The 23,332-nt window shown below is 35.5% G+C and overlaps 1 protein-coding gene across 2 annotated transcripts in view; it reads right to left on the reverse strand.

Moving 5' to 3' along the window:
- The window catches only part of LOC143381022 (protein FRA10AC1), a 30,620-nt gene extending 16,694 nt beyond the window's left edge, over positions 1–13,926 (reverse strand). For both annotated transcript variants that reach the window (XM_076834279.1, XM_076834280.1), the window contains exons 1-9: positions 13,763–13,926; positions 13,562–13,666; positions 11,493–11,569; positions 9,977–10,072; positions 9,801–9,846; positions 7,199–7,275; positions 6,279–6,362; positions 5,425–5,509; positions 1,053–1,098 (exon numbers count right to left, since the gene is read on the reverse strand). In XM_076834279.1, the coding sequence (XP_076690394.1) occupies positions 1,053–1,098; positions 5,425–5,509; positions 6,279–6,362; positions 7,199–7,275; positions 9,801–9,846; positions 9,977–10,072; positions 11,493–11,569 (511 nt within the window). In that variant the 5' untranslated portion in view covers positions 13,562–13,666; positions 13,763–13,926. The remainder of the gene's footprint in view (positions 1–1,052; positions 1,099–5,424; positions 5,510–6,278; positions 6,363–7,198; positions 7,276–9,800; positions 9,847–9,976; positions 10,073–11,492; positions 11,570–13,561; positions 13,667–13,762) is intronic.
- Positions 13,927–23,332: the final 9,406 nt, after the last annotated feature.

The following is a 23,332-nucleotide window of genomic DNA, read 5'->3' on the forward strand; positions in this document are numbered from 1 at the left end:
GAAAATGTCCATCCATTTTTTAAAAGGTAGCACTGTAAATCTGCCTAAAAATCCCATTCAATAAAACTATAAAATTTTAAAATTCTGATAGACATTTCAGGATCATTATTTTAAGTAAAGATACAAACTAAACTGAAACTCTAAGAAAGCTAGAAGTAACTTTAAATTTATTCTTTTTCCATCTCCTTGAAAGTGGCAATCAAATATTTAGTTTATTAGCAAAAGATCAAACATTTGGTTGGCAATCAGTAAATGTATATGTGTACACAGTCTTATGCTATAAAATTAGCTCTTTGTAGAATAACTGCATTTTATGTGATAGTATTTCTGAAAACTATATAGTAGCATTTAGGAAATAATTTTAAACTTAATTTAGAATCTCTTTTAAACTAAGAATAAAAGTTACATTTTAAGCCATTAAATATTTATACTATCAGACATCTTCCATAATTGAATATATTTTATGTCAGGTATGAAACTGGTTATTCAGTAAAAGAAACAGAGTAGGAATTGGGGGGAAAGATGTCTGAGACATAAAACATTATACAAAAAACACAATTTGGGGGACAAAAATTCATTGAATATAGTGCATAGAAAAAGCATTTACTGAGTGCCAACCAGATGTTTGGCTTTTTGCTATGAGGGTAAATATTTGGGCCATTTCAAATACTCTCCCAGATAAAAACTAGCCTATACGGGTATAAAGTGAAATGTAATTTTTATTTTCAAAATGTGGATTTGGCTAGAATATAATAGAACCAATTTATTATTCCAAAAAATGTAAAGGAAATAAATAATTCACTTGTTCCTTGTATTAAATCTTTAAATATTTTCTATCTATCTTCCTTTGAATGTTCTAAAGTCAAAAATCATGAAAACATATTTTCTGACCTTTGTTAATAATGTTTCATAAATACAACTTTAGTTTTATTTAAGTAGATAATAATTTATTGCATATGGTAGGAAGAGTCTTACCCAATGACTTCAATTCAATATCACAACAAAATAAGCTGTATCCTATTAAAAAAGTAAAATTAAAAAAAAAGAATTACCTTTTCCTGAAATTACTTCTTTTTCTACTCGCCACCTAAATCCAAACTGTTAAGAAAAATTTACATTTATGCTAAAGTAAATTTAAACATTAAATTTAAATTTTATATAAATGTAAATATGGAGCCAACCATTTACCAACTTAAAATAAACCTAATTTTCATCATGAGAGCATGTTCTCTTCTCATAGGACTACAGATACTTGAAAATACATTTGAACATTTATTAAGAGCAACCTTCTTTACTTTTAAAATACCCTGCAATTATAGGTACCAGGCCAAGATACCTAAGCTAATAAATAATATATCCTGTTTTCTGATACTAACAAGAAATAAACAAAAAAGGCTGTAGTACAGCAAGGAGCCTGTGTAGTATAGCATAAAAAAAGTATAGCCTTTGGAGTCAGATATAGAATTGGGCAAGTTATTTAATTTCTTTTTGCCTCAGTTTCCTCAGATGTAAAGTAGACATATAAGTAACTACTTCTTTTGGGTAAGTTTAAATGAGATTATACATACGAAGCATTTGCAATAGTAATAGGTAGTGGAAGGAGATTAGCAAACCATGGCACAACACTGTTTCCTATTTTTATAAATACAGTGAATACAGCCACATTCTTTCATTTATGTATCTCAACCTTCACAGTGGGGTTTAGTAGTTGTGACAGAGACCATATAGCCAGCAAAGTAAAAAATAGTTATTATCTAGCCCTTTAACAAAAAGTTTGCCAACCCCTGTAATAATGGTCAACATTATCAGTTATAACTATCATGTCCTCTGTATCATCAATGGATACAAGCAACTATTACTCAGATACATGAGAACATAGGGTTCAGTAGTGAAAAAAAAAAAAAAAAAGACCTATGATCTCAGCAATCTAATCTAAGAAATCTCTGACAATCCAACACTATTCAGGTTTCTATCACTGGCAAAGCTTGACTCAGAAACAGATCAGAGGATCCTTTCTGGAACCCTAAAGTGGAAAGGTTAATTTTCATCCATATTTCTAAACTTAATTTTATTTGTTATTTGGCTGTTGATCCATCCGTTCTATTTTTTAAGATATTTCACATTTATCCACTAATTTACCAGTTTTACTAACAAATTTAGTTTTCTTTTGGCTTAACATATGGTTGACAGCTCAATCTCCAGCAATCAACACTCCTTGGTATTTACCCAAAAGAGTTGAAAAATATGTCCAAACAAAAATCTGAACATAGATGTTTACAGCAACTTTACTCATAATGGTTCAAACTTGGAAGCAACTACAATGTCCTTCATTATGTGAACTGATAGATAAAACGGTGATACATCCAAACAATGTAATATTATTCAGTGCTAAAAAGAAAGGAGGTATTAAGCTATGAGAAGATACAGTTATATAGTTATGTATTGTAATAATATGCATAAGTGCATATCACTAAGTACAAGAAGACAATCTGAAAAGATTCTATATGATGTTGTGGTGAAAAAGACAAAACTATGGAGGCAGTAAAAATATCAGTAACTGCTAGGAGTTAGGGAATAGTGACAGATGAAGAAGCAGGGCACAGAGTACTTTTAGGGCAGTGAAACAGTACTCTGATTCTATAATGGTGGAACATATCATTATACATTTATTAAAAGCCAAAGAATGCATAATACCAAGAGTGAACCTTTATGTGATAATGATGAATCAATGCAGGTTCAATGGTTCTAACAAATGGACCATTCTGGTGGCAGATGTTAATGGTAGGGGAGACTATGTGTAGGGGAGGGTGGAGGCTTATGGGAACTTTTTAACTTTCCAGCCAATTTTGCTGTCCCCCTAAAAACTTATCTAAAAAATAAAATCTATTTTTAAAAAGATAACAAAAAACCCCACTCAGCTCCAGTATTATGAAGACCTATAACCAATTCAAGAAGCTTGCCATTCATTAACTAGATCTATAACCTTGGAAAAGTTACTAAATTATTTTGTCTTTTTGTATACAAATGGAAATGGAAACAATCTTAATTAATTGAAGTGTTGTATTAAAAGAGAATCCAGATAAAGGGTTCAATGCTTGGTTGGCTTTCAGTTTAAAACATTTTTAAAAAATCATCTATTACTTGAATTTGGCAATTTTCTATCTTAAATGCAAATAAATCCTCAAGATATTTCAAAATATTCTGATTAAACCCACCCCCCCAAAATAGAATCCTCAAAGCCTAGGGGGAAAAAAATTCAAATATGTTTGTTTTATCTTTTAGCCTAAGCATATTCAACATATTTTGGAATGTCTATGAAGCACTGACAAATGCGCACTAGCAATAGTTTCCAAATTTTTTTCTTTCATAAACTAACATACTTAACAAACACTAAATAACTACTTTTCAGCTTGGCATTAACTACTTTTCAGCTTGGCATTTTTATTAAGGATAAAAAGTGATTATTAAAATAGTGTCTGTCACCAAGAAAGTTATAAACTTATGGGAGGAATAAGAAATGTAATGAAACAATTACATTATATTCTACTAGCCAGCAAATGTATATTTCTTATATCCTTTCCTAATATAAATTTCTTGTTGATAGGTTGGATGAAAGCTAGAGTTACTCAAGATTTGGTGCCAAACCTCCTCCTCTTATTCTATACTCTCACAAAGAGGTCACACATGCAAGCAAAAAGAAAGAGAAGATTCTGACTTTATGACATCAAGTTCCATAAACATTTACTTGGAGTTTTACTACAAAAAAAAATAAGCTCAGCTTATTTAAGTCAGTGTGTTTTTTTGAGAATGTGTTTTATTCCTTGCAGTTAAATCTAATCCTGATACAAAAATACAAATACATTCTCAATAATGAATGGTTCTTCCAAAAAAGGAATGGAAATATGGAGCAAAAATGGAAACTCACTAAAAAATGCACTAAGTAATGTAATATGTGCAGTATGTGTGTGTGTATAAATATATATTTTTATATTATACACAGAATTAGGAGTTAATTAAAGTGAAAAATCATTGTCCAAGGCCTTATTCCAACTTTCTCCAATACCTCAAACATAGTTTGCCAAAATACAAAGTCATTATCTTCCCAAAAAACATCACTATCCAAATTCCTTATTTCTCTCAGTATCCACACTCAAAGTTTGCAAATCCAATCTGATTCCTTACTAGCACTTAACCTCATATCCAATTACTCATTATATTCTAATATGAAAGCACAATTTGTTTCAAGATTATTCTCCTTCAACTATGATTTCTAGTAATATCGCTTTTTAATGGAGAATACAAATAATTGATTTTTATTTACATAAACTTTCCTCCTCAACTAGACTTCAACTTTTCAGTCCAATTTCAATAAATATGAAGAAAAATCCATAAATGAGCTAGGGTTGAAAAAGCTGCTTTGTTACATGCTCTTAGAAAGACAGTATTTCATACTTGATTTGTAATCTATAAACTCAGGTAATTCCAATTGTTGTGCTCTTTGGACGAGTTGTGGAAATTGGCTGGCACAAAGATGAGAGATATCAATGAGAACCATAACTAATTCATAAAAAACTGAGAAGACTCTGGGATACACAAAGCACATGGTTTGTAAACAGGGTTATACAAAATGAATATTATTATTGTCTATAAGAAATTGAGAAGCAACATATATTAAAGGCACACTGAAAACATTGTTAAACTAATCCTAATTCTAATAAGGTCAAACTATTTAAATGAAAAAGAAATCTCTATGATACATAAATTTAATACAGCTTTTAAAATAGGTTGTCTTCCTTAATATAATATAAACATACATTATTCATAACATATATTCATGCAGCATTCCCTCCTCTCACATTTCCAACTAAGATCATCTGTTCCTGGGTCACCTTCTTAGATATAAATTTAAAGTTGATTTAGAAATAAATATAACTTTAATATTAACTAAAGTAAGATATAAAGTGAGTATGGAAATCTGCCACTACTAATAAGCATAGATGGAAAAGTTAATTTTACTAGAATAGGCATATTTGTATAATAAAAGATGTGCATCTGGCACTTTATAAATGGTAATCAATTAAAAAATATCTATCATTTTGAAACATACATCTATGAAACAAGAATCATTCTGCAGTATTAAACCATTCATCATAATCACTAAGGGGTCTAGACCAGAGTCAAGATGAAACAGGATCCAAGAGCCACTTGTGTTTAATTTTAGGCTCAAAAAGAAAAAGCACTCTTGTCCTTTATAAATTCCACAGGCCCTTTGTAAAAATCTCATGGTCAAAATGATACTCCATAGGTTCAAGACAACCTAGACCAGAAATAGCATCTTTAAAAGAATAATGTGGGTCATGATAGTATAATAAAAATTAAGACCATATTTGAATAAGAACTTACTTCTGTATTTAGAGGACATACCTTATTTTCTTTGTATCTACTGAGATCTCCTATGCAGTATTCCTTGAATAGTTTATCGTAATATTTCTTTGCAAGTCTCTTCTCCCTAGATACGTTAAAAAAATGAGATTTTACATTTAGAAATCTAACCATAGTTTGCTACTTGGAAGCAATGTCAAAAAAAAAAATAACACATAGATATAAAATAATAATGTTCTAAAAGAGGTCTATTACTTCCATGTGCACAGAATATCTGGATATTAATTACCGAAGTGGTTTTCTTGGGGAGTAAAAATTGATAAACTGACAATTGGAAATGATAAGGTCAATTACTCTTCCTTTTATTGGTATTGGAGAGTGAATCCAGGGGCACTCAACCACTGAACCACATTCCCAGCCCTATTTTGTATTTTATTTAAAGACAGGGTCTCAACTGAGTTGTTTAGCACTTCACCACCTGCCTCAGCCTCCTGAGCCACTGGGATTACAGATGAGTGCCATGGCACCCAGCTACTCTTCATTTTTTACCCTGTAATGTTTGGATTTTAAAAAACATTTTCAGGTATTATTTTTTCCCAAATCATTTAAAAAATTTTAAAAGAAGAACATAACAGCAAATCGCAAGACAACACATAATACCATAAAAAGTTATTTTTTAAGACTAAGTCAAACAAGAAGAAGTCAGTTAAAACTGCCAAAACCACCAAAGGAACCAACTCAGATTCAAGAATGCTAAACATGGTTTTATGTCTTTGATTCAGAACGATCCTATGAAGAGGCTGAAAGCCTTGGATAAGTGACAGCTAAGAAAACACAGAACAAGAAAGACAGGACTAAAACATTTGATGCACCATGACTCTGATGGCTAAAATTACCAAGTCATCTCCATTTCATCCTCTTCATTCCATAGGAATCTATGGTTTTCTCGTATAACATCCAAGTCTGTCTTATCATTTTCCCTGCAAAATAAAACAGTTTCAATTTACTATGCAAACAAAATTAGTCAAATTGAGGAGGTTAAATAGTATTGCAAAATTTTTGAAAATGTGAATAAATGTATACATAAAAATAGCTTTATGTGTGTATGTATATTTATAAAAACTATTTCAATATTTTTAAAAGGTACCTATGAAAAGTACTGCCATAGAATAAGTTAAATGGACAAAAGAATCCATCCATTCTACTAAAGTTTCAAATACACAAAGGGTGCTAAGTTACTAAAGTTAGCATGAGACGGAATAAGCACTAAATATGAAAATAAGTTTTGGAATCTAACTAATCAGTAATACCACTCTATTGAGATCAAATTGTTTAAAAAGTTACCACATGTCATTACCAGTTCCTAGGATGAGTCAGTAAAGATAGGATCTTTCAAATTTGGAATAGATGAAATAGTACTAACTCAGAAAAATTAAGTCACTGAGGGAAAAAAAACCCATGGAAGGCAAAGAGACTCTGACAGATGGGAAATTCTGTAGTGAGCTTTCTTGTTTACCCTTCCTTTAAAAAGCAATTCTAAACACTAAGGTCTAAAGTTTAATAGTTTCAAAAATCTTTGCCAATAAGACACATGAGTATTTCTCATATATACTGTTATGGCCAGGTGGTACGAGGCCTACTGCCAAGGAAATAGAATTCATGAGGAGCCCTTAGCTAGAAGGTGTGGATGGCCTCTCCACCTTATGTCAAGGAAACTGGAACAGAAAGCAGGGAAAGAATGATAAAATCAGAAGACAACAATAGCTGTGCGTATTTGAAGTCATCCATATTTCCCCTCCCATTCTATGATACTTACCCTAAACGCCTGAAGTCTTCCCTTTTGCCACCATAGTATAAAATATAGTCATTTACAAACTTTGTATGCCTTTGATACTGAAATTTAAAAATATTAAGGATTTTATTCACATAGGAATCATTCTGTGTCATATTACTAAGTCTATTTATCCTCCAAAAGTATGCAAGTATGTACGATATATGCTCGCTCACACATTCAAAGAACTCAGGAGGGTACGTAATGAAAGTGACGACTAAATTAGAAGAGCTTTTACTTTCTACTGGATACTTTTCCAAGCATATATTACGTATAATGTAATGTTTGGAATATTTTTCAAATACATATTACTCTGTGATAAAACACATCACCATAGGGGAGAAAGAGAGCTTCCTACTGCGGGACTGCCAGCAACCCAATACCACCAATCACTTTAATAATCATAATATAAAAATGAATAATTTATGCCTTCTAAAGTTAAAGGTAAGAAGCAGAATTTATCTTTCATTACAAAATATACTTCAGGTATGTTAGCAATGATAAAACCATTAAGTAGAAGACTTAACTTCTATAATACTAAGTGCTAATATAAAGCTTTTTAAAAATTAAATATAAGAAATCAGATATTACTTTTTATACTTTCTCTTAATAAAGAATCCATGCAACCATGTGTATTTTCAGTATAGTATATGGAGATAAAATGAACATTACTTTTTGTTTTAAAAAAGCTCAGCAGCACTCCCTCTAGAACCAGCAGAGTTGGCTTTGCCTTCTGTAATACTGTCTGCGACTACATCCTATTATATTAAAGATATATAGTAATTTAATTAATCACAATGTGGTTTTTTTAATATTTCTTGTAGTTGTAGATGGACAGAATGCCTTTATTTTATTTGTTTATATTTTATTTGTTTATATTATGTGATGCTGAGGGTCGAACCCAGTGCCTCATGCATGATAGGCAAGCGCTCAACCATTAAGCTACAGTCCCAGCCCCAATCACAATGTGTTTTAATAAAAAACAATCAGAATGAAACTTCCAAAACTGATAACAAAGCAGCTGATGTTTCTAAGAAAGAGAGAAAGAGAGAGAGAGAAAGGGAATGAGAGCAAGCCAGATAGATATCTGGAAATCACAGTTCTAGCTCTTGAACTATTGCAGGCACTGTAAGTCATTTGGTCTCTGTTGTAAATACTCAGCTCTGCCATTCTAGCAGTAAGGCGATCATGGACAACATATAAATGAATAAGCAAGGCTATGTTCCAATACAATTTTTTAATGTCCAAAAACAGGTGGTGGGTAGGACTTTCGCTTTGGGGAAGATGAAACAGACAGAGATATATTTTTTCATATTCCTCACACTAACAACAACTAAAAATCTGGAATATTATAAAACAAATATAGTAAGACTCTGAAAGTTGGAGAGAAGAAGGTACATCAAGTAGGGACCTCAGGTTGTATGTTTCCTGGGTTTTCATTCAGTCTCACATATCCCAGATTTGGAAGTAAAGCTGGCACCCTAGAAACAACCATTAGACAAAGACTAAAAAGCCTCAACAAAAGCTGTCTTCTCTAACCAAACAACTGAGAGTCAGCCTAGTGAGATCGATAAATTTTTGGATAATAACTACTCCAACAATAACAACAACAACAACAACAAAAAAAAAAAAAAAACCAGAAAAATCTATGGTCCCCCTTCAACCTCTTCCAGAAAAGGAATGCCTACACTTTCACTTTCACATGCTAAGTGCCCCAACACCTTGATGGTGTTAGAGAAGACAGACCAGATGTTCAAATGCTAATGGATCAAGTAGCCAAGATTCACAGGAACACCAAGCTATTAGGCTAGGAGGTAAAAGGAATAAATAAATAAGGGTCAAATGGAATTTTTATAACTTAAAAAAGAATCAGAATGATAACAAAGTGAAAAGGATGACTATAGGTAAGGGGTATTTTAAAGTGATATTATATTGCCTTGTTCTTCCAATCCTGACCTTAACAATAAATATGCAGAAATACTTCAGATCTTGCTTGGTCTCCCTTTCATTCTCCAATATTCCCTGCAGTAATATGGATAGCCAGGTACTGTAAGGAGCCATAGACTTATTTAAAAAATTGAGTTGAAACATACTACAAAAGGAAGCAAGTTAACAGCTTATCAATAGCCTCCAGTCACATTTGAGAATTATAGCTACAGCAGGCCTGGGGACAGTCTACAAACGATCTAATTTTAAATACAAGTTCTGCAGAAAACTTAAATAGCCAAGAACCAGGTAGGAAGAGAATGAATTAAAATGAGACTAAAGATAAGGAAGTGTAGAAAAGGGAATTTAAAAATTTGACAAAATCAAGTTGAAAAAAATATCTGCAGGTTCATGGACTTTATAATCCTATATATAGAAGGATAGTAATACATTTCACTGTTTTTATCTCTAAGTATTTCCTGTGTTAGGAAAAGAGAATTATACCCAAAAGTATAAGTGGCAAAATTCTACATCAATAAACACTTAACCCTAAACATAAAAAGGCCTATTTAACTTCACAAAATTTTATGAAACAAAAATAACAAAGCAGATTTTAAAATATTCTACTAGTTATAAAAATCTAGATATTTAAAAAGGATACAGCATCCATAGCTATGAGATGAAACCTTCTGTTTCTTGCTTCTTCCCTGTTAAAGAAATTTTTATTTTAAGCAAATTCAAATGTCTATATATCCTAACTAATATAATCCAAGCCCTTAGTCCAAGTTTATAAAACATCTTAGAACAAAGAATGTAATTTACTTTAAAATACCATACCTATCCAGCAATTCTGCTGCAACTTGCTTATGAGCCACCTTTCCATGTTTTTCTTTCTGAAATGGCTTTTTGAGCAGTAAATCATCTTCGGATGCCCTGGTGTATTAATAAAAAAAATTATTAAGAGCTAATTTTTCTTAGAGTATTTCCTAATATTTTTATATTTTCATAATTAAACATGCTTTAAAGAATTCAAGTTGTTTTTTGTGTGTGTGCATGTGGTGCTGGATATCAAACCCATGGCCTTATACATGCTAGGCAAGCACTTCACCAACAAGCCACAGTCCTGCCCCCAGAAGTCAAAAGTCAACTTAAAAAAGACATACTGATGTTTAATGAGACATTTTACATCTCCTTAACCTTAATCTTTTTTTTTTTTTTTTTTTTTGTACCAGGGATTGAATCCAGGGGCACTTAGTCACTGAGCCACATCCCCAACACTTTTTTATATTTTATTTAAAGACAGGGTCTTGCTGAGTTGCTTAGGGCCTTGCTAAATTGCTGAGGCTGGCTTTGAACTTGCAATTCTCCTGCCTCAGCCTCCTGAGCTGCTGGGGTTACAGGTGTGCACCACCGTACCTAGCTACCACCTTAATCTTATTATAGTTAAGTTTCTTAATTTCTCTGTAAAGCAGTGATAAGGAAGTTTTTGGTAATACATAATATGGAAAAAGAGAGGCTGATTATAGAGGCTATAGACCACAGATGATCAGACCTAATTATGTAGATAAATATAACCCTAGAGCACAGTATCCAACTAGATTTGCTCAAATTCTATTCTTATGAAGTAATATTTTAAAAAGAAAATCTAGAAAATATAAAGCATGATAAAATGTAATTTATTATAATTATTACTATTTGTTGGTTAAACATGAAGACTGAGTATCTTATAAAAATGTTCAGTATCAGTTTTACCTAATATACTGCTCTCATAGAATAATAAGCTAATTTCTATAGGTTCAGTTAGTACGAGTTAGTGAGCCACTCTGAGTTAATGGATAAAACTGAGTTTCTAAACACTGAAAGTTGATAACAATGCCCCTAAATGATGCCCATGCCTATGTGCTGTTAGTTCTTTCAATTCAATAAAACCTGCCATAAGCTTCTTCCATTGACACGCTCATTCATGCAAACAAAAGAACCCTCCCATAATTATAATACTTTTCTGCACACTATCTTCATTTTGATGGCAAGTACTAGCAAGAAAGAACCAACCAACCCCTCTGTGCTATGACAGTTGCAAGTATAATCTTTAACAGTTGAAAACTACATGCAATAGAGAAATCTGAAACCTTTCATGTTCCCCCCTTCCATTTCAATAACCCCCTTACAGTACAGACTTTTTATTTTTCCCCAAACTGTTCTCCAATTTTGAATCAATTTATTGTAGCTTAATGAATAAAAATTCATTCACTAAGCAGTTGGCTTCACATGTAAGCATGATCCCAAACCTAATATTATTTATACCTCATAGCAACATAGAAAGGATGTAAAACACTGATCAATAAAAAATTACCTTTTTTTCTTCCTACTAGATTCTCCGCCATGTTCATCATCACTAAAATCAGAGTCATAGCCTCCATGCCCATGCATCTGCAGAAGAATATAAAGTCAGTTACTTAGAACCTAAGTTTCCAATTGTTCAGGAAACGGGACAGTTAAAAAAAAAAATCAGAGATCTTAACTACAATAGTTTTAAAAGATCATGGTATGCCCACTGTTCACGGGCTCTTCAGCCATGTAAAATTTGGATTCACTTTGAAATAACAAACTTACCCTTCAGAAAAATGCATGAATATTTTTCACCTTTAATTGACATTAGGAGAACAATGGAAGTTACTCTTTGGCCTTTCCATTAAAAACCAGGCCCAGAAACTGGAAGGGGTCTGAGTCACTTTTATTTAACTCATGACGGTTACTGTGTACAATCATGCACCCTACAGCAGACCACATATGACAACAGTCTCATAAGATTATAAGGGTTGAAAAATTCCTCTTATCAAGTATTTTTACTGTACTTTTTCTGTGTTTACATGTTTAGGTACATAAATACCAGCAAAATATAACAGCTTACAATATGAAATACTATATAAATTTGTAGCCTAGAAACAATATCATTATAGCCTAGGTATGCTAGTACACTACCATGTTCACACAATGATAAAACTGTCCAACAATTCATTTATCAGAATGCTCTTCTAAAATATTGTAAGACTGCCTTTGTCCCAGACAATTTATAAAAATGACTGTGATTCTGCAACTATTAGAAACTATTCTCCATTTCAGGAATGAAAAAAAAAAATCAAAGACAAAGTTAAATAAATTAATTTTACAACACAAATAAGTGGTTAAACTGATTTACTTGATTTTCAAGCTCACAATTTCAAGTATTCCAAATTGTATCACTGGAATAAGGTTAGAATTACTGTATTTGTGAATGGTACACTATCAGATGATGAAAAAAAATTTTTTTTCAACATACGTAGAGATTTCCATTTTAAGTTTCTTCAAGTTGAACTACCTTACCTTTTAGCTTAGTTTTGTTTCCATTCATTTTTAAATTGACATTCTTCGAAATGCTGAAAGACCTCAGCTCTCATGGAAGAAGGCAATCGCACTGGAAGAAGCTTCTGCTTCCAGCATCATGTTTGGGACTCACATTAATGGTGGATGGATGGATTATTTGACTATTTGATATCATAAGTATTCAACTCATGGCTTAAAGTAACCAGTCTAGGTCAGAAGACTCCAATTTTTTGAAACTTTAATATTCATGACAGCAAGTACAGCAGAAAAAAAGAGGAAACAACTCCCTGAACTTCATTATATTGGATCTACAACAGAAGATGTTTCTAAGTTTAACTATTGTAAGTAATTCATTTCATCTCTTTGGGCTTCATCTATTAAATAAGGTATCTACGTCAAATAATCATTAAGTTCTATAAGTCAATGATCTTTCTGTAATTCTATTTTCAAACTTAGGTGTGCAAGTGTATACTTCTCTTCCCTACCCTGCAGAATTCTATAGAGTAGGAGACCCCAGACAAGATTGGAAATGGTGGTTAGAAGACCACAGTTTCAACCCTACCCTGCCTTCACACCTGGATTGCATACCCTTTACATCAACTTCTAGTTCCTGCCATCTTACTGTATCAGTTCAAGCTACACCACCCTTTTACTCCTAATCCTATATCCTCACTTTCTTCATATCTTGATGGCAAAAACCCACAGTGTGGAGCCAGGAAATGTGTTCTAAAACTGGCCTGCCATAATTCAAAGACTCGCTCTACATTTTTCATTTGCCTTTCTCTGGACATGTTCCTTAACTTCTAGGTTGCTTTGAGGTATAAATAATAAGCCTCCGTTTTACCATTTGTAAAATAAGGCTAATTGAGAGTACCAACCTCAAAAAACTAAATGAATTACACATCTAAAGGGTTTCAGAACAGTGTCTAGTACCATAAACCTTGTAAACGTTAACTTGAATATCATCATCTTGTTCCCTCATCCCTCACACCACCTCCTACCTGGTTCCCACTCTCCCATTTCTTTTTCCTCTGACCTCATCATCCGCCCCATACGCACCTTAACTCAGAGGTTGCACTAAAAAGCTCTCACTCACATCAGTTTACGAATAAACTGAGAAGGGCCGAGAAAATAGAGAACGGAGACGTCGAATGTCTCCAGAATCTGTTATCAAAAGAGAAAAAAGCAATCAATTATTACGAGGAACAAGTTTCAAGTCCTTCTCTCGACACCAAATATATCACGTTCCTCCAGACACACCCCTTTCCTGGCGTTCCTCGCTGCTCTTCCAAGCTCTCCCCGTGAGTCGTGGCAGTTGCTGCTACCGCCCGGTACTGAGCAACCGCTGCAGGACCGACACGGTAGTCTCTGACCAGAGCTTTGCCACAACCGCCACAGTCGCTGCCGCTGCCAGCTCCCCACCTCCCTACGGATCCCGACGGGAAGCCACTTCCGCTCCGACTCGGACATGTGTCACACCTAAAAGGCACCGGCTCCGGGTACGCCGACCTCGTGCTACAGCCAGAGCAGCTCCGGGAAACAACAGCGTAAGGAGAAAAGGCCCGGAAGGGGAAGCAGAAGCTGCTTTCGCAACGTGGCAGCTCCTAATTTTTTCCTGGGCCTCCTTCTTTTCCCCTCTAGGGAATCCAACATGTAGTACCGTGTGGCACTGCCTGCAGCTCAGCCCACGCCCGTCATTTGCAAATATATTTCGTTTTAGAAAAAAACCATGCCTGCTTATCATCTGCCATCCTCTCTCTAGTAACCTTAGTAACGCCTCCTCGGAGCATCCTCGCCCGGATCTCAGCCTCAGATCAGCCTCTCCCTTTCCCCTCTCCCCTCTGTAAAACAGTTCTCATAATTAGAACAAAAATAACTTTCCATCGTTTCACCACCCACACAATAGATTCTGTTCCAAATGCAGTGCTGGTGGCAGAAGAACTCATCTAATTCGCCAGGGAAGAAAGAATAGAGAGTAGGAGAGATTTCACGGGGTCGTGGATTCTCTGCCAACAAGCGACCTGGCACATGTGAAAAGGGATCCAAAATAGAATCTTAGAAGCGAGGAGGGGGGAAAAAACCACCCTCCGGCAGGAAAAATTAAAGTTAAATTATTTTAAGTGCCACCAAGTTCTTCCTGCGTCGTGCCTTTCTACATGATGACGCCCTACTCTGCTTTTCACTTCGAGTTCATGGGTTTAGGTCTTGTCTCCCTCTGGCATCAGCCTTTATTCATCTTTGCTTCTTCCTCAGTACCCAACACCGTGCCTTGGAAATCACAGGCGCTAATTAAATATTTGTTGAGTTGATTTGGCATGCGTCTGGCTTTTGCAGCGAGCCCTTTTTAGAAAAAAATCCTTGGCACTCGGTGCACATTCATTTTACATTTTTTTGCCCAAAACAGTAGATAAAAATATCCTTATCAGTTCAAGGCTCCTTCTATCCCCGACAGTAAATTATAGATTCATCCTGCTTTGCCCAGTGTAGTGAATGTGATCTTGAAAAGCTGTAAAGTAAGTTAAATGATCATAAATTCAATTATTTCAAAATGTAATTGAATTATACTTCAGTAAAAACGTTTGCTCAAAAAAATTTAAAGTGATAGGAAGCCTCATGATTTAACATTATACTATATTGCAGTCCTATTCCATAACTATCTAAAAATATATACTTTGTTCTAAAATCTAACACATCTGTACCTTGTATCCAATTTCCTTTCTACTAGTATTTGGCATTTATTAGCATTTTCTTCCATTCCTAGTATCTTCTTATCTTTTCCTTCATTTTACTCTTACAACAAACTGTGCTGCTCTTATTAGCATCCCCCCACCTTTTCTTAAACACACGAGGAAGAGAGGCACAGAACCTAAAGCTACAAACCCGGTGAGATTTTATAACTATGCAGTACTTATCGTTCTGCAAGATGGGGCTCCCCCTTCCCCCAACACATGGATTGTGTAGGCAGTAGCTTCTGGTTCCAACATTTCTAAGAATGTCATATTTTTTTGCTACCAGTCCATTCATGTAAAAATTCCGTTTTTCATTTTGAAGTAGCAGCTACTGAAAGAGAATAAATAGAAAATATATGTTATATGTGTTAAGTATAGATCACATGATCTGAATGAAAAACAGGTAGTAAAATTCAAGCCTGGTGGCACATGCCTGTAAACCTAGTTACTCAGGAAGCTGAGGAAATAGGATTCCAAGTTCAAGGCCCAGGCTGGCAGTGAATTTGGAATCCTACTGGGCAACTTAGGGAGACCCAATCTCAGAATAAAATAAGAAGGGCTGGGAGTGCAGCTCAGTGGTAGAAGGCTTGCCTGGCATGTATGAAGCCCTGGGTCCAATCACAGTACTGGAAAAAAAAAAAAAATCTTAACAAAGGAAAGGAAACCTACCTGATCAGAAAATCTCAAATTAGGAATTATAGCTCAACAACAATAAAAGACACAAATATTTATTATGTGTCTTTCTGAGCAAGGTAGTGTCCTCGTTGTTAGCATTATAGATATATAAAAGCCAATCCTTAAACTTGAAAATCTGCTACTAAGAAAGAAAGAAGACTATGTAGAATAATAGCAACTATATATTCTGTCATATGCCCAGTGCCTACTAAATGTATGAACCTCTGGATCCCAATATGTAAAATGTGCTATTTCAATGAAAATGAAAATGTAAATGTGCATTAATCCTGTGTAATTCAGATAATACAGCAAACACTATGGTAGGTCTGAGAGTTGAGGAGGGAAATTAGAGGATGATGGTGGTAATATTAAGTAATATTGCTAATATAAACTATGAATGTACATTCAATTTTGGGGGTGGTTTGTTATATACCAATAGAAAACCAGAATCATATTCTATCTCAATCCCAACAACATTGGATGAGACTTCAGCCTTACTGGGCTTGCTTGATTTTTTTCAATATGAATGCTTCTTCAGATTTACCATTCCCTCAATATGGAAAGTCCTCCCTGTCTGCCAAATCTGTTTTTATCCTGCAAACCTTAGCTTGGGTGAAGGAAAAATCTTTCATGACAAATTCTTGCACAGACTAGGTAGGATTACTATGAGATGCACACATTACTTTCTGTAACAATGAGCTACATACATACACACTGATAATTTAATCCATGTCTGTCTGCCTCAAAGATGTAAGCTCCTTGAGGTCGGGAGCATGCCTCTTTTTAAATCCTCAGTGTTCAGCACAGTGCCAGACACAAATGGTTGTTCAAAATAGTCACTGGACAAATGAAGTAGGTACTATCATTCCCCATATAGATGAAAAAAACAGATTTAGAAAAATTAACTATTCTAGAGTCATGAGCAAGTAAATGGGAACACAAATGTAACTGCCTCTAAAACTCATGCTATTGACTATCATATATATTGCCTTTCAGTAAGGTCCATGGCAATATTTGATATTTAAAAAAATTAGAAATCACTTTAATGGAATAAAGTTACAGATAAGTTGAGACAGGAAGATCAGTAAGAGGTGGGAAAGGCTTTGTGGGGGGAAGTGGGGCTTACGCTATGATTTAAATGTAGATCTTAAATAAGAGGAGAAGGGATAGTCAAGGATGTAGGGGCTCAGTAAAAGATTAGAGGTAGAAATATCCATGGGTTGTGCAGGGAGATATGAGAGGCCACTTCAGTCAGAGCAGAATTTTTGAAAAAGTGTGGTGAAGGAAAGATCATCAAGTGAAGCTGGAACCAGATTTGGGGTGTTCTTGAATTCTGGACTTTAGTTTTTAATCTAGAGATACTGAAAAGTTGTAATGAATAAGGTGATGGTTTGAATGGGAAGAAATTTGGATTCAAATTTATATTAAAATTCTGAGTCTGCTATTTACTATGTTCCCATTTACTTAATTCATTTTTTTAAAGAGAGAGTGAGAGAGGAGAGAGAGAGAGAGAGAGAGAGAGAGAGAGAATTTTTAATATTTATTTTTTAGTTATCTGCGGATACAACATCTTTGTTTTGTATGTGGTGTTGAGGATCGTACCTGGGCCGCATGCATGCCAGGCGAGCGCGCTACCGCTTGAGCCACATCCTCAGCCCCTTAATTCAATTTTTAATCTTCTATAAAGTGAGAATAAGAAACATAATGATTTCATAATATTATTGTGAAAATCAATTTAGATGTTGCATTTGAAGAGTTTATCCTGGTTCCTGTATGTAGTAGAGCTTAATAAATTTTCACTATTGTTTTAAAGAGGAGATGCTTTATGCAGCATTTTAATAACATATTATCCTGTTGGGCATGATGGCATATTGCCTGTAACCCTGCTACTAGGGAGCCTGAGGCAAGAGGATCACAAGTTTGAGGTCAGTTTGAATAACTTTTTGAGACCCTGTCTAAAATAGCTAGGAAGAGAGCTCAGTGGTCGAGTGCTTGCGTAGCATGCACAAGGTCCTGGATTCAATCTTCAGTACCATAAAAATGAATTAATAAAATAATAATAATATATTATCCTGCTAATCAAATGCAGGAAGGCAGAAATGGCTGCAGGCAGGAGAGGTAGAGAAGGGAGGTTTATCAGTGTAGATAGCAGTCAGTGCTGGGAATACAAATGAAGAATTTAAGAGTGAGCTGAAGAAATAAATGGTAGAAGTTGTGACTCATTGGGCATGAGGGATGAAGGATACGGAAGTGAAAGATGCTTCCAAAGGTGAAGAGACTAAAAGAACATAGGGCCCTAATGAAAATGGAGGAAGTGACTTTGTCTTGGGAAATGGTAAGTTGGCTTTGGATGGAAATGTGAAGCTATAGCAAGACATGCAAACACTAAAATACCTCTTCCATGCAAAATTATGATGTTAGGAATTCTTCACTGAGTCTTCATTTGCTCATCTTTTTGTGAGTCCCCATCCTCTCTATCCCTCTCTTTTCCAACATAGTGCTTTTGCTCCTCTCCCAATCAAAGCTGTTCTGACTTCAAAGTCAGCCAGATCCACATTGGATTTGGGTTCCTGTCACTCACTAGCTAGGAGACCTTGGGCAAGTTATTTCATTCTCTGAGTTTAACTTCCTAATCTACAAAACAGGGTAATAATATAGTCTCTATATCATAAGGACTGATGAAATTTAAAATGAAATGATGTGAATGAGATGATTCCCAGCTCACAGTAAGTATACAACCAATGCTGTTTGAGGAAAGAAGCAGATTACAGCCATTCTTTCAGAAAATAAGTTTAACAGTCTCTCAAATGTGGTCCAGAAACAGATCCATATATACAAAGTCCCATAATTAATGGCATTGAGTTAAGCATAGTTTTTAAAATAAATAGTTCTGAGATAATTGAATAATAGAGTAAGAAAATTAATCTTGATTTCTACCTCACACCATACATAAAAGTCAATTTCAAAGAAAATGAGAAATATCTTCATTGATATTTCATGATATCTTTCTTAAAGCCAGCACGTTTTTAATATAAGACATGCAAGGAGCTAACCATAAGACAAAAATGATTTCTTCATTTGTTATTAATTTAATTAAAAACTTCTGTTTATGTACAATATTTTACTAAGAAAATGAAAAGTTAAGTCACAGAGTGGGAGAAAATGTCTGCAATGTGTATATCCAATAGATTATCAGAATATATAAGAACTTTCAAAGCAGACCACTGCCTACCCACCAGAAAAGCTAACTGGAAAAGACAGATCTACTGTTGGCAAAGATGTGGCATGACTTTAACTTTCATGTTGATTGTAGGAATGAGAAGTGTACAACCCCCTTGGAAAATGTGTTTGATAATACCCACTAATGTGGAATGTGTATTCTATGTTCCATATATTCCACTCCTCAGTAGATGTCCAGGAAAGAAGTGTACACAAGTTCACTGAAAGACCTGAACTATAATAACAATTCTGCTTGTAAGAAAAAAACTGGAATCAACCTATTTTGATTTAGATATGAGTTATCCCCAAAAGTTCATTGTGGGAGGCAATGTGAGACAGTTTAGAGGTTTCCGAGCCTTCCCCTAATCATTGCACTAATCCACTGACAAGGCTTAACTGGGTGGTAACTGTAAGCAGGTAAAGGGTAACCGGAGGAGGTGGGTCACTAGTGGCGTGCCTTTGAAGTTTATATTTTGTCTGAGTGGAGCTCTCTTTGCTTCCTGATTGCCATACTTTCATCTGCTTTTCTCCTCCATACTCTTCTGCCATGATATCCTGCTTTACTCTGGCCCAGGGATAGAGAGTCGACTGTCTGTGGAGACCTCTGAAACCATGAAGAAAACTTTTCCTCCTCTAATTGTTCTTGTCAGGTCTTTGGGTCACAGCAACAAAAATTACTAAAACACAACCCAAATGTCCATCAACTTTAGAATAGTTAAGTAATTCGTGGTTTATTTGCACAGTGGAATACTAGACAGCAATAAAGTTAAATTACGTGCAGTGGCATAGCTGACACTATAACACTGAGCAGCACTCCATAACCCAGAGAATACATATATGATCCCACTTATATGGAGGCTAAAACAAGTAAATATGATAACTGTGTGAGATAATGCATATGTTAATTAGCTAAATTTAGTCATTCCTCACTATATATGTATTCAGAACAATAAATACATAAAATTTTATCTACCAATTAAAAAAAACTAAATAATGTAATTTATCTTGTTCTAAGCCAAGATGGCGGTTTCCCTGGTGGAGGGTAGGGAATGTGACTGGAAAGGGGCACAAGGCAGGAGGCAGGGGCTTCTCAGAAAATGGCAATGTTCTGTGTTTAGTGTTCATTATATGAGTGACTCATTAACACCTCTGATTTGTGCACTTTTGTGTATGTATGCCGCATTTAATAAAAAGCTCACATTTTGAAAAATTTAGCTGTTCCTAGGAGTTTTTAAAACTTTGATTCTAATTGATCATTGTACGTTTTGTCAATTAAAACAGTTTTTGGCATGAAAGAATAGATCGGAGAGCGGATAGGTGGAATTTCCTGGGGCCTCAGAAATTATGCCACGTAAATGCTTACATACTCAAAGACAGATTTCCTGTATGCACTGAGACAGAGGCAGGTGGGAACTCTGTAAGTGCTGAGAAAGACTCTGGTCAGCATCCAAAAGACTAAAAGTGCCCAGGCCTTGAACAGTTGGCAAGGTCAGCCTGTACTTCCTCTCCATTTATAAGCCCAGATCTTGAAGAAGGCAGCTCCACAATCCCCATGACAAAGCTGGGTCCTTGAACAGAGGCACAGTACAGTGGCTATCTTTTGCACGCTGGCCAAAGGTCAGTCACTTGCTTGTGTAAAAGACTGGAGGAGCCTGCCAGAGAGGTTGCTCTGAACAAACTGTGGTTGGAATGAACGTTGGGAAGCAAAATGGAGAGACAGCAGTATACCAATTAGCTAAATGAATTGATTGTCATTTTTAGGCCTGATCCCAGGAGGCCAGAACAGAGACAGGCTGTCTATAAAACCCTTTTCTGAGAACAGTTGTAGATAAGGAGCTTGTGATTAAGAGATAGAGAGACACTTACCCGGACAGATGAGATGTGAAACAGAAACCAGGAACACTAAATGTCACCAGAAAATTGATGTGCTGATTTTTTTTGTCATATACTATATATGGCTATGGAGAATTCATGCCTCATACAGGAACTGCAAAGGGAGAGAGCCACTATAATATGAAGGCTTGAAGGTGCTGTGTCTCTGGATCTTTGCTCAAGGACTGGCTGGGTCAGGGTCTATAATCATGAAAAATATACATCCCCACCATCAAAGTTCACCTCTGGGTGGGACACAGAAGCAGGTAATTTCAATACCTTGTGATGAGCAGTAATAGGAATGGACCCAGAAAGCTATGGGAATATCAGGAAGGAACCCCTAACTCTGAGAGAGGAGAGACCAGAAACACTTCGGAGATAGAGGACTTATGTTCAAAATGCTTAAACCACAGGGTTTAACTATTCACCACCTCCCAACAGTCCATTCCGTTATCAATGGATTAATCCACTGATAAGGCCAGAACCCTCATGATCCAATCACTTCCTACAAACTCCTTCTCGGAATATTGCTACTTTGGGACCAAGTCTTCAACAAGTGAATCCTTGGGGGACACTTCATATTCAAACCATAACAACACCACCGGCTTAGCATCCCAAAGAAAAAGAGTTTAGGAATGTCATCTCAGGTCCCCTACATTCACCAGTGACCCCAAATATCCCATACAACAACTACGTGGTGTAAGCAGGCACCAAGTAGTTACTGACTAAATCACACGATTTATGAACGCTAAATGGACCATATAGAGTGTGCTTGTATGACCAAGTAAAATATCCAGTGAAGTCAGTCATGCATTCAATGATAGTATCATGATTTCTGTGTGGTCAGACGATTCACCACAAATAGCAGGCAGTTTCCCTAAGTGATGTTGTTATGGTTTGAATATGAAGTGTCCTTCAAAGACTCACATGTTGAGTACTTGGTCCAAATGTAGCAATGTTCCAATATGGAGTTTTTAGGAAATGACTGGATCATGAGGGTTCTGACCTTATCAGTGAATTAATCCATTGATAACTGAATGGACTATTGGGAAGAGGTGAAAGCAGTAAGTAGATGGAGCATGGTTGGAGGAAGCAGGTCACTGGGGGTGTGCTTTTGGGGTCTATGTCTCCCCTAAATTCATTCTCATTCATACTTCTCTCCCCCACCACCTCATCTCTACTTCTTGGTTGCCATGAACTGGGCAGCTTTCCTGCCACATCTGTATGCCATGATGTTCTGTCTCATCTCAGACCCAAAGCAATGGGCTAGCTGACCATGGGCTGAAACTTTTGAAATCATGAGCCCCGATAAAGCCTTCCTCCGTTAACGAGTTGCTATTGTCATGTATTTTGTTCACGTTGGAAAAAAATTGACTAACACAGCCTGTCTTGATGAATAAATTCCCTGAAAGGTGACAACTGGTGGAAGGAAATGAAACTACTAAAACACACAGAGAAAACGTAAATGTCTAAATGGGTTCAGGTAAACAGGGGTGAATAGGAGTTGGAGAGTTTATGTCCTCCTTTATTTTGGCTGTGGAAAAGCAAAACATCCAAAGTAAAACTTGCATTTATAAGATGAAATTTTCTAATACACACTTTACTGTCTGGAATTTTGTTAAATAATATAGGAGGCATTCAATAGAAATTCAGGCTAGAATTGCTGAAACCGTTCACTCAATTTTCAAGAGAAGTTAGAAATTTAGATTTTGAGATTCACTATTCTAATTGTAAATATTGGCATATAATTAAAGAGCTCTCCCTCTTCCTCAAAGTCTATGCCTTCTGGGTTACCTGCTGCTCCGCAGGGCTGGACATAGGTATTCTTTCTACTTAACTCTATCAGTCATTCCTATGACTCAGAGGCCCATCTATGTTCTGATGTATCCTAGTTTAAAACTCCAGCCTAGACCTCTTTCCTGAGCTCCAGGCTTACATGTTAACCTCTCCACTTAACATCTCTCCTTGTTGCTGTTTCCAAGTTTATATGACCAAAACTGAATATTTAAGTGCTGTTCCAAACTACTCTCCACATTCCCTACTTGGCTCTCCTCATTACATTATAAGGCATTGCCATCCCCCTGGGTGCTCAAGCCAGAGGCCTAAACATCTCCCTTGTCTTCTCCCTTTCTGACTAGTGGCCCAACACAATCAGCAATAGCTGTCAATAGTCCCACAGCTAGTAAGTGAGCTGCAGTGTGACCTAGGATTTTAGAATTTCCTGTCCTCCATCATGGTGCTCTCAACAGCACATCTGGCCATGACCTCTCCTTATTTTAAAAGGTAATATTTGATGCACATCATTACCCTAAGTACATGTGTGAAGTCATGAAAA

The sequence above is a fragment of the Callospermophilus lateralis genome, chromosome 15 (assembly GCF_048772815.1).
Source record: "Callospermophilus lateralis isolate mCalLat2 chromosome 15, mCalLat2.hap1, whole genome shotgun sequence".
Taxonomy (NCBI): domain Eukaryota; kingdom Metazoa; phylum Chordata; class Mammalia; order Rodentia; family Sciuridae; genus Callospermophilus; species Callospermophilus lateralis.